This window comes from Arachis hypogaea, chromosome 15 (genome assembly GCF_003086295.3).
Source record: "Arachis hypogaea cultivar Tifrunner chromosome 15, arahy.Tifrunner.gnm2.J5K5, whole genome shotgun sequence".
Taxonomy (NCBI): domain Eukaryota; kingdom Viridiplantae; phylum Streptophyta; class Magnoliopsida; order Fabales; family Fabaceae; genus Arachis; species Arachis hypogaea.
This window is the reverse complement of record NC_092050.1, coordinates 45,565,293-45,581,714: the sequence shown is the minus strand read 5'-3', so window position 1 is coordinate 45,581,714 and position 16,422 is coordinate 45,565,293. Positions and strand designations below refer to the sequence as shown.

General features: G+C 29.6%; 3 protein-coding genes across 3 annotated transcripts; all 3 read left to right on the top strand.

Annotated features, from left to right (window-relative positions):
- The first annotated feature begins 11,721 nt into the window (after positions 1-11,721).
- On the top strand, positions 11,722-13,607 carry LOC112748368 (uncharacterized). The gene is made up of 4 exons (XM_025796595.1): positions 11,722-11,903; positions 11,987-12,679; positions 12,722-12,915; positions 12,994-13,607. Exons 1-4 carry the CDS (start codon positions 11,722-11,724, stop codon positions 13,605-13,607), a joined length of 1,683 nt encoding a protein of 560 aa, XP_025652380.1.
- A 131-nt stretch (positions 13,608-13,738) lies between these two features.
- LOC140179210 (uncharacterized) lies at positions 13,739-15,116 on the top strand. Its single transcript, XM_072217873.1, has 2 exons — positions 13,739-13,883; positions 14,590-15,116. The coding sequence occupies exons 1-2, from the start codon at positions 13,739-13,741 to the stop codon at positions 15,114-15,116; spliced, it is 672 nt and encodes a 223-aa protein (XP_072073974.1).
- A 540-nt stretch (positions 15,117-15,656) lies between these two features.
- LOC140179209 (uncharacterized) lies at positions 15,657-16,128 on the top strand. The gene is made up of 2 exons (XM_072217872.1): positions 15,657-15,998; positions 16,108-16,128. Exons 1-2 carry the CDS (start codon positions 15,657-15,659, stop codon positions 16,126-16,128), a joined length of 363 nt encoding a protein of 120 aa, XP_072073973.1.
- The last annotated feature ends 294 nt before the right edge of the window (positions 16,129-16,422 follow it).

Here is a 16,422-nt window from a genome sequence, read left to right as displayed (position 1 = left end):
GAAGTGGTATAGTACATGTAGTTACTACTGATATCCTCCCCCATTGAGTTCACCAGCCATGTCATCACCATAGAATTTTCGGTATCCCACACATTATATTGTGGATCAGTGATGTTAGGCTGGCTTCGCTCACCGGTGGGATATCCAATCTTCCCTCTTCCATGGATATACATTTGAACTGATTGAGACCACCTAAGGTAGTTTGACCCATTGAGTCGAAATGTGGTGATTTGAACTGAATGAGAGTCACCACTAACTAGTACCCGTTACTCAGATTTTAAATTTGATGGAGTAGGAGTGGTGTTCTTCTTCTGTTCAGGATTAATGACTGAAGAATTGTCAGTCATAGCTATAAATCAGAGGAACAGTGCAGAGATCCTGCTCTGATACCAAGTTGAAGTGTTTGAATATATTATATTATCTAATGTACATGGAATCATCCTCTTTATAGAGGAATTATAGAAATAGAAATAACTATAAAATAGGAAAAAAGAGAAAAATACTAGCCTAAAATAAAGGAAAGATTTCTAATCATAAAATCTCTAAAATTAAGCTAAACCAAAAAAATTATAATTAATTCTATTTACATAAAAGATTCATGAAAGGAATTAGAAATCTGATTTTGATTTGATCTAGTCAACAATAATCAACTAAGATACTAAATATTATATCTAAACTAGTAGCATCACAAAAAAAAAAAGCTAAATCAACAAACATAGTTTTGAACTATCACAAAAAGTAAAATACATCATAATATTGGATCAGTCCATTTTTTCATACTCTTGGAGGTGTTTTAGCCATGAACTTGAGCTAGGACATGGTCACAGTCTTGACTGGACTTGGAAGCACCCTTGGCATAATTTCTATTAGTGTAGAAGTAGTATTGACCCCTTTTTAAAGCAGATTGTGATTGCTGGACATTGACAACTAGTTTTCTCTTTGGCTGTTAGGTTGTTCTTTTGTTACTACCCATTTGCTTGCTCATATCTTGTTGAGAGCATCTACCAAAAATAGCTTTGGTAGATAATTTTGAGTTTGTTCTGTCATCTCTCCGTGATATGTCTTTTGAAGTTAATCCAGCACTATTTTTTTCTGTGCATCATTGAAATAGTATTGAGTATAAAATGTAATGAGATAGTAAAAAAAGCTAATGATGTAAATAATAATTCACTATAGATGTTTACAATAGAGATTGGAGTGACATTGCACTTTTTTTACGCAAGTTCTTTTGTTATGATCGGTATCAAAATAATACAAATACTTTTGTTATTATTTTTCACGAGACAGACCAGATCTAGTAGGTGGGTCATCAACAGCTTATGTCGTATTCTTCTTATCCTCTCTATGAGTTTTTTTTATAAATTAGTAGCAATACATCATCACATTGAATTCTTTATTAAAAATTGGGTCTATTAATAGGAAAGACATGTTAGTAGTGTTGATACCTAAATTTTTTTGAATAGTTATATTTTTCTTTGTTTTTAGAAAAAAAATAAAAATAAAATCACAAAAAATACAAAAATAATTTTATATCCTTTCACATCAGTACTAAAAAAATAAAAAATAAATAAAAAAGTATAAAAAGTCACAAATAGCAGGCTAGTAGTAAGGCAAAGTTAGAGAGATATGATTCCTCAAAAAAAAAAAATTAGCAGCACCAAAATTTTGAAAAGTAAAGCTGCCATCAATTTCTCTATAAGTTGTCATTGAAAATATTGGACAAAATATGTGCGGGTGATAAAATTTTTTTCTTCAATTTGTATTGATGGAGAATTATATTTCTTATAAATATCACAAACAAATCAGTGCAAAAATGAGGATAAAAAAAAAAGAAAGAAGAGGAGATTAGAAAAAAAAAGGTAAAAAAAAATCTAGAAAAAGAGATTTGAACACTAAAGAGGGACAAAGAGAAAAAGAATTTGGGAAGAATGGATTTCAAAAAATAGAATAAAAGACAATAGAAAAGTGCAAAAAAGAGAATTGAAAGATTATCAACACAAAAATAATTTGCAGAAGAGATGTGAAAATTTTAGCACAAAAAAATTTTGTATATTACATATCTTATCCTTTCTAGTAAAACATTATTCTGTATTTCATGTATTTTAAGCAAAATATATGTAACTACTATTGCAATTATACATATATTTTTCATCTATATGGATATAATTTATGTTAATCCAGTTTTCTAAAAACACAATTAAAATTACAATAAACAAGCAGAAACTTATTTTTATTGTTGTCTTTCACAAGGCAAACTAGATCTAATAGGTTGGTGGTCATCAGCAACTTGTGTCTTATTCTTTTTTTTTTTTACCAAAGATATGAGACTCGAACCCGCAACCTCTTAATTGAGTATGGGGAGACTATGCCATTTGAGCTATTACTCATTGGCAACTTGTGTCTTATTCTTCTTAAGCCTTCCTATAAGTTTTTTATAAATTGATGGCAATACATTATTATATTGAATTCTTTTTTAAAGATCAGATTCATTATCAGGGAAGACAACATGTTAATAGTGTTGATATCTAAATTTGTTCAAATAATTATTTTTTTGTTTTAAAAAAAATAAAAAAATTACAAAAAAAAACACAAATAATTTTATATTCTTTCACATCAGTACAAAAAAATACAAAAATATAAAAAGTCACAAATAATAGACTAACAGCAAGGCAAAGTCAGAAATATAATCCTTCAGAAAAATTAACAGCACCAAAATTTTGAAAAGTAAAATTATTATCAACTTATCTACAATCTATCATTGAAAATACTGATATGTATTAATAATAATTTTTTTTCCTTCAATTTACATTGATGGAGAAACATATTTCTTATATATATATATATATATCACAAATAAATCAATGCAAGAGAGATGATAAAAAAAAAGAGGAGATTAAAAAAAGAGAAAGTAAAAAAAAATCTAAAAAAAGAGATTTGAGGATAAGAAATGGACAAAAAAAAAAGAATTTGAGAAAAATAGATTTCAAAAAGGAAGTAAAAAAAATAAAGAAGTGTAAAAACGATAATTAAAAGATTATCACCACCAAAGTTATGAATTTTTTAAATAAATATTTTAATTAATTTATTTACCGAAATAGGTAATTTATAATGTATTTACTAATTTATATCACATTAATTTATCTTATTTACAGTGTAAAATAGATATGTGTATTATTATAAAAAAAATAAATATTAAAATAATGTTATTTTTTTTTAAAATAAACTCATTGAATTAATATTCAAAAGAATACATAAAAAATATAGATCAAATTGAATTGATTTAAATTTAAAAGAAAATTAAGGTTTTACGAAAAAATTATGTGTAAAAATTGAAACATTAAGCAAGTGACAGAATACTAGGATTGAGAAGTTACATGTTCAGGTTACATGAGAGAATACCAGGATGAAAAGTTAAGTCTTCGGGTTTCATGATGAGAAGAAGTGCGATTATCTCTTCCACTTTTTTCTGTTTTGTCTGTCCCCAATCAACTTTACGCTTGTTTTAATTTCTTTTAATATAATAGCTGTTATTCTGATTTAATTACTGCGTTTCTTCTAATCATGGAATCTGAACAGGTACAACTTTATTTTTTTTTTTAAATTTAAATCAATCTAATTGGATCTAATTTTTTTATACTTTTTTTTTACGTACTAATTCAAATGAGCTGGTTTTTAAGAAAATAATGTATTAATTTCAAATGGACAGTTTCAAATTATTAATTTTAAATACGTAGAGTAACAGTTTTAAGATATAATTTTTAAAAATTAGATTAATTTAAAAATAAAAATTAAATTGATATTATTTTAATCGTAATTCTTTTAATAATAATACACATATCTCGTTTACAATGTAAACGGGATAATTATGAATATATCTCGTTTACATCGAGATATATAAAATTTTAGAAAATATACATATGTCGTGTATAGTGTAAACGAGATCCGTTCATAATTATTTCGTCTATACTATAAACAAGATAAATCAATGTGATGTAAATTAGTAAATACGCTATAAATTATATATTTTAATAAATAAAATAATTAAATTATTTATTAAAAGAAATCCCCCAAAGTTATTTGTAGAGAGATCACAAAATTTTAGCAAAAAAATTTTTTATACTTAAAAGCATCTCAAAAATTAGTATATTTAATTCAACAACAACAACAACAAAGCCTTGTCCCACTAAGTGGGGTCGGCTACATGAATCAAACGACGCCATTGTGCTCTATCATGTATCATGTCTATAGAGAGACCGTTTACATGTAGATCTCGTTTGACCACCTCATGGATGGTCTTCTTAGATCTTCCTCTGCCTTTCGCCCTTTGTCCATCTCATCCATCTCAACATCTTCATCTTTGCCACACTCAACTTATGTTCGTGCTCCCCTTTAGCCACCCAACACTCCGTACCATACAGCATAGCCGGTCTTATAGCGGTGCGATAGAATTTACCATTAAGTTTTAAAGGCACTTTTTTGTCGCATATAAAACCAGATGCACTCCGCCATTTTGACCAACCTGCTTGGATCCTATGATTTACATCCTGTTCAATCTCTCCATTATCCTGTATGATGCACCCAAGATACTTAAAACTTTTAACTTTTCGTAGGATGTTTTCTCCAATCTTCACCTCTATATTGGGGTTTTCCCTTCTCAGACTGAACTTACATTCCATATATTCCGTCTTGCTACGGCTTATGCGCAGACCATACACTTCTAGAGCTTCTCTCCATAACTCCAACTTCTTATTTAGGTCTTCCCTTGACTCTCCCATAAGGACGATATCATCGGCAAAAAGCATGCACCATGGCACAGGCTCTTGGATGTGCTATATGAGTACTTCCAAGACTAATGTGAAAAGGTATGGACTTAAGGATGATCCCTGGTGTAATCATATATCAATAGGGAATTCCTCTGTCACACCACCTTGAGTCTTCACACTATTTGTGGCCCCATCATACATGTCTTTAATTGCCCGAATATATGCGATCCTTACTCTCCTCTTTTCTAAAACCTTCCATAAGACCTTCCTTGGTACCCTATTATACGCTTTTTCCAAATCAATAAACACCATATGTAGATCCCTTTTATTACTACGATATCTTTCTATCACCCTTTCTCATAACTTCATAGTATGACTCATAAGTTTAATCCCTCTATAGTTTCCGCAACTTTGTATATCCCCTTTATTCTTGTAGATAGGTACCAAGGTGCTCTTTCTCCACTCATCAGGCATCTTCTTTAACCTTAAAATCTCATTAAAAAGCATGGTTAACCAGTTGATGCCTTTAGTATATTTAATTCATTCCAATAAATTACTATTCTTTATCTTATTTATTTTATGTAAAGTATATGTAAATACTATTGTAATTATACATATATTTTTCATCTATATGAATATAATTTATGTTAATTCAATTTACTATAAACAAAATAAAAATTACAATAAACAAGCACAAACTTACTCTTATCATGTAAAGCTAGTATGTATTTGTAATTTATGAATATATGTCATATTTTAAAAGAGCTAGAGCATATCTGAATATATTTGTTGAAATTTTTGCGAAATACGGGAGAGTGAATATGATGAACGTTAGAGGTAGAGTAACATATTATCTTATTTTAATCATTCAACTAACCCATGACTTTTTTTTTCTTTTTTTTTTTTTCGTATTTTCCTCCTCCCTAAAGTAGTCTTCTTTTATTTTGTATTCTTTCTTTTTGAAAAATCTTTTACTTGTTTATTTTTGTAACATCAACATAATTTAAAATTCAAAAATATTATTTATTCTTTAAATTTTAGTTTTTAAATTTAATAATATATTATTTTAATATTTTTTATTTTCTCACTTTTCTAAAGATTGAATAAACCATTATTAAATAGTAAAAAAATCTAAGTCTAAGGTTTGAACTTCTGGTCCTTAAAAGAAGTGCTATGAACTGGCTATCACTAGGCTACTAAGCTCTTAAATATAAAGATGCAATTTGATATATATATATATATATATTCTTCATTAAGCGTTTCTTATTTCATCACTGCTAAACAAATGTAATATCCCATAATTTTTTTTATTTTTTAATTATTTAATTAATATTCTTATGAATAATATATTATCATAATTTAATATATTTTATAACTTTTCAAATAATCGATAATGGAAATTAAAAAAAGATTGGAGTACCAATAAATTATTTCTTTCTAATACTTTTAAGGTTATATTCTAAGCTTAATTATGAGCATTGATTAAATTTAATTTTCATAACAAATAAAATGACAATAATATAAAATAAATAATTTTTTATAAAATTATTAAAATATAATGTATTACTTCTCGTCAATTGTGTGGATGAGATTTAGTTATCAAAAATAATAAAATAAATAAAACATGCATATCTATTCTATCTATTCTATTATATAAAAATTGGATGTCTGCACTTAATGATAAAATTGACGTGGCATACTTCGAAGAGTGTTTTTTAATTTAATTATTTTAACTCATTCAATACAATTTATTGCACTGACTTAATTTTATCAACTAATTTATTTGATTATATATTTAAATATTAATATAATTAATATAATTTATTATAATTTATATTACTTAATTAATTATACTACATTAATTATAATTCGTCATATTAGTCAATCAGTCTTTTCATTTATAAAGTCTAAAATAAAATAAATAAATTGTTATTTATTCTAATTAAATTTATTTATATACTACATATGAATTAACATTAATTTATAATACATTAATTTATAATAATACATTAATTTATAATCCAACTAATTGTGCCATTTTGACTTAAAAAAAAATGAAAACCCAACGGCTTAAGCCCGTAACCCGTAACCCAGTCCCACTCTCACACTTCGCGCTTCTCCTCTCTGGAACTGACTTGAAATTCTAATATTGAAAGAGGAACCCTAGCTCCCCAAATCGTGAGTCTGCAGCCACCCCAGTGTAGACTGAAAGAAAGCGTGCTGAGATAGAATTATCTACTATTGTAGTTAAAGCTATAGCAGAGGCTGAAGGTTAAGCGCATGAAGCAATTGATTGAGGATTATAAAAGGAGAATGCTTATAGTAATAGATGCAGGGTGAAAAAGATAAATGGCTTGTTACAATCAACACAATCTTTGGTCATATTGAAGGTACTGTTAACAAATTTTTTGGGAATTATATCAGGTTAAGAAACAAAAAATTGGTGCTATATATCAAATTTAATTCTCATACCCCTTTTATTCTGTACCTCTTGAAATGTCAGTATCTATGATATAGAATGATTTGACAACATACAAAAATAAAATAATTTCATACCTTTTCGAAACTTCTTGTGATTTACAGTATCTAATTAGTGTATGTAAATATGGTGATTTCCTCTTCAGCATATATTGTTTCTTATTTCGATTTTTCAAAATTAAACTCCAGTTTGCGATGTAAATGGAACACAATAAATGTTGGCCATTAATTTCTATCCTAATTTTGATATTTATTTTATTGATATGATTCAGATTCTTTAATCCTAAATAGTCCAAAAACTTTTCTTTTTTTTAGTTGGATTTTGATAGAAACGTAAAGATTCTTGCAATCCTTATCAATACTGGGGCTGAACAGTACTGTGACTGAACAGTACTGTGACTTTCTATAAGTATAGCATAAGTGATCACCATACTTACTCTTTATCTATACTGAAATTCATAATATTTGAATAATTTTGTAGTGGCAGGTAGCAATGGCAGCTAGGTGAGTTCATGTGCCATGTGGATTGTTTCACAATAATTTTTTTTTTATCTTTCACTAAATGTGAGGTCCTTGATTTTTAGGTATGATCTCATCAAGTGTATCAATGCTGGTCCAGCGCATAAGGTGTGAAAGCTCAAAGTACATGTCATTAGACTTTGGACCGTTTCTCACTTTACAAAATATGGGATGAAGGCACCTATTGAGATGGTTGTCCTTGATGAAGAGGTAAAATTTTCTCTTTGTATTTGAGATTTATTTTAGTACTGACTGAGCAATAAACCTTATTTATCTATGACTTTATAAATTTAATGCATTCAGGGAGATACAATTCAATGCACTGTAAAAGACATATTTGTTCCTATCTTCGAGGGCTTACTCGCTGAGGGCAATGTGTACGTGGTCACTAATTTTGGAGTTGTTTTGAATACCATCAAATTCAAGCCTACTAGACACGAATTTAGAATCAACTTCAAGAGGGACACGATTGTACGTCCAGTACAAGATTCTTCAGTTCCATTGAACGAATTCAATTTTGTTCCTTCAAAATAATTAATGCAGAGTCTAAAAAAGATGGTTATTTAGTTGGTAAGTACTTTGTTAGATTAATCTATAATGCATGTGTTGTTTAATTCTTTGAGGTCTAATTTTTTAATCCTATATATTGTTTTGCACCATTTGCTGTCTTTTTTATTATGAGCATATAGTGGACAGATATGGATTCAATTAATGGTTGTTGCTATTCTTCTCAAGTCTCAAGTATTATAGATTCATATAATTTTTGTGAAATTTATTTAAGTAAAATTTGCTTCTCTTTTTATCTTCTAACCAAATATACACCTCAAGAGCTTATAGAGTCTAACCCATGAGAAATTAATTATTACCCATAAAAAAGAGTTAGGCTTTATTTTGGGCTTTTGCCGTGAATATTAACTTTGTATCCTTTGAATTGATTGAAATTTTTTACATAATATAATATAATATATTGTGACAGAGCATGTCTTATTTTTAAAATTTGTTTCATTAAGAAATTATATCAAGGAAGAATTTTTTTATTATTCCCTTCCTGTAACAATTATTCCCTTGCTATAATTTTATATTAAGAAATAATATAATTTCTAACTCAGTTAAATATTGTTTCATTTAAATTTTGTTTAACAAAATTTTTTATATAATTTTATATATTATTCTTATAATGTCCTATAACAATTAAATAATACTTTAACAATTAATATGTCTTATTTTTATTTAAATTCTGTATTAAAAAATTTTATTAAGGAAATATAATTTTTTTAGGCAAAATAATTTATCTGATTGTATTACATAATATGTCTATATTTAAGGTATGTCATTTGATTAAAAATTAAAAATTGTTGTGCATGAGTGTATATTTTCAATTGATTATTTAATAATATATAATATAAAAATTAGTTTGCTTAAGACAACTATATTTAAATTATATATATATATATATATATATATATATATATATATATATATATATATATCCCCTGTTAATTAGATTATTAATTTGTGAATTAAAAGTCACTGTTAATATATTTTTACTTACTTAAAAATTAAGTTTTTTTCTTTTTAAGTAAAAAATGATACCTCATAAATTAATTAATAAATAATTAGTATTGTAAGTTAATAGATATTTAAAATTTAACTTCAATATAAGTATTAAAATTTGAAAATTTGTATTCATAGGTCATTGTTGCGGGAGAAGTACATTGTAGATAAGTGACTTAACAACGATAATGTATCTTACTCCAATCACACAATCCAAGGTTGGAAGGTTAAGACGAATGATAATTTTGGCAAGAAAATGAAAAAGATTTGATGATAATGAGTCTGCTTTTTTTGTGCTTCTGGTAAGTATTCTTGTGAAACTTTTTTAATTTCTATTTTTTTTTGAGAAATACAGTTTAAACTATCATCATTGTTGAGAATATTAACGAAGTAGTTTATACTATATATAATTTTTTAAATATTTTAGTTTAGTGATTGAAAAACTGAAAATAATTATTCATCTTTATATTTTTTTAAATTCATATTTAATAAGCTATGAATTACATAAAAACTATGCAATTTTCAAATCTTCATGTACTATTTAGTTTAATTAATTATTTAATATTATTTAAGATATACTCTGTCATAATTTAAAATAATATACTATTTAATCTAAATTAATACATAAAACTCTATACTAATTGAAAAAATATAAAATTTGATATTTTTGTGCAGATCTATTTAACTCGATTTAAATAAATTGAAATTTTAAAATTATATTTAAATTTAGAATTTTATTTATTATTTAAATTGAATTATATTTATTTTTAAGTTATAACTGGGTATATTTTAAATAATATGATATAGATACTCATTAATTTAGTTTAATAATTTAAAAAATAATTCAATAAAACTAAACCAATACAAAAAAATTTTTTAACTACGAAAGTATACTACTAAAATTGTATAAAATCAAATACGAGATTAGTTACATGAATAATTATTATTTGTGTTTCATTTATTTTTCTTGACTTAACAGTGTCGAAGAACAACAATAATACAAATTTTGACGTACATAAAAAATGTGCATCATATTACTACAAGTCAAAGAACAGTGTGTCAAGAAACTGGTACCTCATCTAATATTCTCAGTTTACAATCCAGTGAAGATAAATGTGACATTTTTCTCACTGTAACTGACTCATATTTATCTAAATTTAATTTATATCAGTTTAATGACGAAAATTTTCTATATATTTCTCATTACTCATTCATAGGGAAGCAACTATCTATGTATGGTGTACACTGTGCCTCGCATGGAATTGGACAAGAAAAATACTCCTCCTAATTATGTAAGACCTTCTTCATCAGAGATAAGATCTAAATCTTTAACTCTACGGACGGATCCCTTATTGACAAGAACTCCACTGTCCGTGTTAACAAATAGTACGTATAATTAGTGATTGCCAAATGATTCATACACCAATATTTAACAAAAAGTATACTTCATCGGAAATTATTTATATAACATAGATTTATTACAATTCTAGCATACTCCGGTGTACAAGGACCTGCCAATAATCTAACGGAAGTCGTTCCACAAAATCAGCTTCCATCACACTGCGGTTCCCACAGATCGTGCCTAACAGAAAGGTAATTTAGAAAAGATGATCATTATTATTATATTCTTTTCTTTCTTATAGTGTCTAACGTTTAATTGAATAAAATTGAACTTTTTGTAAAGAAGTTCTACTATAATTGGGGTGCAAAAAAGACAATCTTCCTCTGTTGTTGCTTCGGTGACTATTAATTTGCCACAACTTTATGAAGATGTAAATTTATCGACTGTTAAGATGCACCCACCAAGCGGTGACACACAAAGTGGCCAAAATGTTGACCCTTTTGTTGATGATGAAGGTAATTTCTCATTATATCAAGAATTTAAGTTTGTAGTTTTCAAGAGATATGAATTATTAGTAATACATCAACATATATGTTGCATTTTATATGATTTCTATTTATTGTAGTTTTGAATGGTTATGATGATTCAATGTTGGATGTGGATATTGAAGATAATTTTATACCATCCTCAGAAACCTTAGACGGTATGCAAAAATTTTATCTGTATGTTTATTTGCATCTTTGTGTACATCATGGACTAAATTGCATCGGTATGACAACTGAGTATATAAAGAGAGTTCATTTGGCAGATGTCTGGGATATAGGAAATCCTATTTATCAATGTCAACACTGTAAGGCATAGATGTGGTCTGGAGAAAGGCTTGCTAAATCCAAACAGTCGCCCCAACCAAAGTTTTCATTATGTTGTATGGAAGAAAAGATCGAGATTCCTCTACTTTCTGTGTCTCCTGATGAGCTCATTTAGCTTCATAATGGAGGAGATCAAAGAAGTATTCATTTTCTAAAAAATATAAGGACATTTAATTCAATGTTTTGTTTTACATCAATGGCCGAAAAAATTGACCGTGGGGTGAACAATGGGACTGCTCCTCTAATTTTTAAGCTTGGGGGTCAAAACTACCATAGCATTGGTAGCTTACTTTCTCCTGATAGTTTGCGACTAACATTTGCCCAGCTATATATCTATGACACAGAAAATGAGATTGATAATCGAATAGGCACACTTCGGTAATTTTCATGTAACCAGTCAAACTTTTTAATTATTTCTTATCTGTGAGAGAAAATAACATAAATTTTATTTTTTTTCGCAGTTCCAATGAAGCTATAAATGAGTGGGATAGGGAAATTGTGGCAATATTAAGAAATATGCTAGACAAATATAATAGTTTGGCAAAGAGTTTTCGCTATGCAAGAGATAGGTACAAACAGAAAAATTGCACAAACATAAAGTTTAAGTTGATTAGTAAAAGGACTACAGATGGCAGGACATACAACTTACCATCTGCATCCGAGGTGGCTGCATTGATTGTTGGTGATGTCGAACAACTTAGCAAAGATAGAGATATTATTATAGAGAGTCAATCTAGAAAGCTCCAGCGGATTGATGTTTTTCATCCATCTTATTTAGCCTTGCAATATCCATTGTTGTTTCTGTATGGGGAGGATGGATTTCGTTTGGGTATTGCAACATCAGATTCTATCTCCGCTAGGCCTACAAAGAAAAACAAAACAATCACTTTGCGACAATTCTTTGCTTTTCGACTACAGAAAAGGACGAGTGAATCTCCATTAATTCTGAGATCAAAGAGATTATTCCAACAGTTTCTAGTAGATGCCTACACAATAGTGGAATCAGAGAGGTTAAAATTCTTTAGGTGTAAACAACCACAGTTGAGGGTTGATAAATACAAATGTTTGCATGAAAGTCTTATAAATGGGGATGTAGATGCTGCAAGGCTTGGCAAAAGAATCATTCTTCCCAGTACTTTTACCGGTGGACCTAGGTATACGATGAATAATTGTAAAGATGCATTTGTAATTTGCAGATATGCAGGATATCCTAGCTATTTTATTACCATAACCTGTAACCCTGAATGGGATGAGATAAGAAGAGAAGTGACTCCCATTGGATTGAAGGCAGAAGACCGTCTTGATATATTATGTCAAGTTTTCAAGATCAAGCTTGATGGTTTGATTGATGACCTAAAAGAGGGAAAAATATTTGGCAAAATTTTGGGATGTAAGTCTGTGTTTATGCAACGCTTTATTAAAATCTTATGTTGTAATGCTTTGCTCATTTGTCTTTTTCAATTTTCAGATGTTTGCACTGTAGAGTTTCAAAAGAGAGGGCTTCCGCATGCACATATCCTTTTATTCATGAGTAATGAGTTCAAGCCACAAACACCAGATGACATAGACAAATATATAACAACTGAGATTCCTAATGAAAATGAAAGGCCAAATCTATATGGAGCTGTTCAAAATTACATGGTACATGGTCCATGTGGTCCGTACAACAAGAATTTACCTTGCATGAAGAATGGATCTTGTTCAAAGTTCTATTCTAAAGAGTTTAGACAACGAACACTCATTGATGAGGCCAGATTTTCCAAATATAGGCGTACTGATAACGGTCAAACAATGAAGAAAAGGGAATGTGTACTAGACAATAAGTTCATTGTTTCGTATAATCCAGAATTGTTGCTCAAGTTCGGGTGCCACATAAATGTGGAATACACATGCCAAAAAAGTTCTATTAAGTATCTGTTTAAGTATGTACACAAGGATAATGACTGCGTAACAGCTACTCTATACAATGCTGGTGATCCATCAGAAGCCACACAAGTTGTTGACAAAATTAGGAATTACTATGATTGTAGGTACATTTTGACATGTGAGGCAGTCTGGCGTCTATTTGGATACGAAATCTAAGAGAAAGAACCATTTGTGATTAGACTTCCATTCCATTTAGAGGATGAGCAATCTGTGGTTTATGGTGAAACTTCTAATGTGAATGATATCGTCGAAAGAGCAATATCTCATAAGTCCATTTTTTGGGATGGATGGCGGTGAACATGTCATATCCCTATGCTCGAAGTTTGATTTATGCTGAGTTTCCAACCAAGTTTGTTTGGAAGGACGATTCTTCAAAGTGGTTTCCTCGAAAGAAAGGCTTCGCAATTGGAAGGTTGACTCATGTACCTGCAGGTAATGATGAGTTTATATTCATTTTTTTTATCTTACTTATTTAATGATTTAAATTTAAAATCTTAACAGCTTGTACCCCACGTCCATTTTATTTGATTTATCTACACTAGAAAATAAATGTTCAAATAACTTTCAACAGTTATAATCTGTAGATTACACAATTTTTTATTTTTCTATATTTTTTCAGAAAATTATTCTTATGCGGATGTGTAGCTACATAAAAATTAAAATAGCGTAGCTTAATCCATTTAACAACTTAAAACTCGGATTTTAACCAAGTTTTTTGCAGCAAATACCGAAGAATATTACCAACGACTTCTCTTGAATACTCAAAGAGGATGTATGAGTTTTCGAGATATAAGAACAGTAGGAGGAACAATTTATGCTACGTATAGAGATGCATGCTTCGCCCTTGGACTCTTGCAAGATGACAAAGAATTCATTGATGCAATTAAGGAAGCAAGCTCATGGGCCTCAGGATCATATGTTAGGAGGTTATTTGTCATTCTATTAACATCCAACAATATCTCAAGACTAGAACATGTCTGGGATAGATGTTGGCATGAAGTCTCAGATGATATTTTGTATCGACAGAGAGCTGTGATGAACATGAGGGGTGACTTTTTATTAATTACAATGATAAAAGTTCTTCCTTATTGATCATTTTTAGTTTGATTAAATTTTTACAGTATCGTATAATATGCAGAGTTAACAATGTCAGATGATGAGATTAAGCAGTTGTGCTTAATGGATATAGACAAGATCTTATATTCCTATGGTAAAACCTTGAAAGACTATCCTCCTATGCCTTTAGCAACTGAAGTTGATAGTTCTTTGTTAACCGAAAGGGATATTATAGAAGAGCTAAACTTTAACAGGGATGATTTAAAGAAAAATTCCTCAGACATGTTAGCCATCGCAACACCTGAGCAGAGATATGCATTCGATAAAATTGTTACAGCTGTGTATTGTGATGAAGGGGGTTTTTTCTTTGTGTATGGTCATGGGGGTACTGGAAAAATATTTCTCTGGAACCTTATGTCTGCTGAGATTCGCTCAAGGGGTGATATAGTGTTAAACGTTACTTCGAGTGGTATTGCATCTTTACTTCTTCCCAATGGAAGAACGGCACACTCAAGGTTCAAAATACCGCTGAATATAACTGAGGATTCTGTATGTAACATCAAACCTGGTTCCCCTCAAGCAATGCTGCTGTTGAAGACAAACTTATAATTTGGGATGAGGCTCCAATGGTTAGTAGGTACTGCTATGAAGTGCTTGATAAATGCTTGGGTGATATCATGAGGTGTTCTCCAACATATAGCAAAGATTTTCCCTTTGGAGGAAAAGTGGTTGTACTAGGTAGAGACTTTAAACAAATTTTTCCTGTCATTCCACGAGGATCGAGACAAGATATTGTTCATTCAACCGTGAATTCGTCTTACCTTTGGAAGTTTTGTCAGGTGCTTAAACTAACAAAAAACATGAGACTCTCTGTAGGGACGACTACTTCAGATCAAGATGAGACAGAGCAATTTGGTGAGTAGTTATTGAAAGTTGGTGATGGTCTAATAGGTGACAATATTGATGGTGAATCTGAGATATGTCTTCCAGGAGATATTGTTATTCCTTCTTTGGACCAGGCATTTGATGAGTTGGTTCATTTTTCTTATCCAAATATTTTGGAAAACATGTCCTCAAAGGATTTTTTCAAAGCAAGAAACTATACTGGCACCCACACTAGACATTGTTGAAGAGGTCAACAACCATCTAATGGCTATCATTCCTAGAGGGGAGAAATTATATCTTAATTCGGATTCCATTTGTATGGATGAAGAGAATATGGAGAGTCAACTAGATCTCTATGGTCCTGAATTATTGAATAGCATAAATTGCTCTGGTTTGCCTCCACATAAATTAATACTCAAGGTTGGTGTTCTGGTGATGTTACTGAGGAATATTGACCAATCCAGTGGTCTTTGTAATGGTACAAGGCTACAAGTTAGGAAGCTTGGAAATCATGTCATAGAATGTGAAGTCTTAACAGGTAACAATGTTGGTCATATTGCTTTGATTCCAAGAATGAATATGGTACCAACAAATGAAACCGTCCCAGTTAGATTCCAACGAAGACAGTTTTCCATAATAGTATCATTTGCCATGACAATTAATAAGTCTCTGGGACAAACTTTATCTCATGTTGGATTGTACTTGCCCAAACCAGTTTTTACACATGGCCAACTGATGAATCCATATTTGATGATGATTTTTGGTTAGAATTGGATGTATTTTCATCATATAAACTTGCACTTATTCCCTTGAATAACATGCTTTTGAACTTTCCTTCCAAATTGTGCTTGATTATAGAAATGTTCTCTTTTGTGCTTAATTTAATCTATTTTATTCCATCAGCCTTCCATTCGATGCCTTAATGTTGTTTGTGAGTGTTTTCAGGTGTATAAGGTAGGAATGGGTTGGAGAAAATAGAAGAAGAGCTTGCAAAGTGGAGGAAACTTGAAGAATCAAAGGAGGTGAGCTT

What these genes read in the sequence shown, in the direction of transcription:
- LOC112748368 (XM_025796595.1), top strand. Translation starts at nt 11,722, where the DNA reads ATGGCCGAAAAAATTGACCGTGGGGTGAACAATGGGACTGCTCCTCTA. An exon ending in ACTTTTACCGGTGGACCTAG is followed by an intron (nt 12,680 to 12,721) that starts GTATACGATGAA and finishes TGTAATTTGCAG; the next exon opens with ATATGCAGGATATCCTAGCT. An exon ending in ATTTGGCAAAATTTTGGGAT is followed by an intron (nt 12,916 to 12,993) that starts GTAAGTCTGTGT and finishes TTCAATTTTCAG; the next exon opens with ATGTTTGCACTGTAGAGTTT.
- LOC140179210 (XM_072217873.1), top strand. Translation starts at nt 13,739, where the DNA reads ATGGCGGTGAACATGTCATATCCCTATGCTCGAAGTTTGATTTATGCT. An exon ending in GTTGACTCATGTACCTGCAG is followed by an intron (nt 13,884 to 14,589) that starts GTAATGATGAGT and finishes TATAATATGCAG; the next exon opens with AGTTAACAATGTCAGATGAT.
- LOC140179209 (XM_072217872.1), top strand. Translation starts at nt 15,657, where the DNA reads ATGGCTATCATTCCTAGAGGGGAGAAATTATATCTTAATTCGGATTCC. An exon ending in CAACAAATGAAACCGTCCCA is followed by an intron (nt 15,999 to 16,107) that starts GTTAGATTCCAA and finishes TGCCCAAACCAG; the next exon opens with TTTTTACACATGGCCAACTG.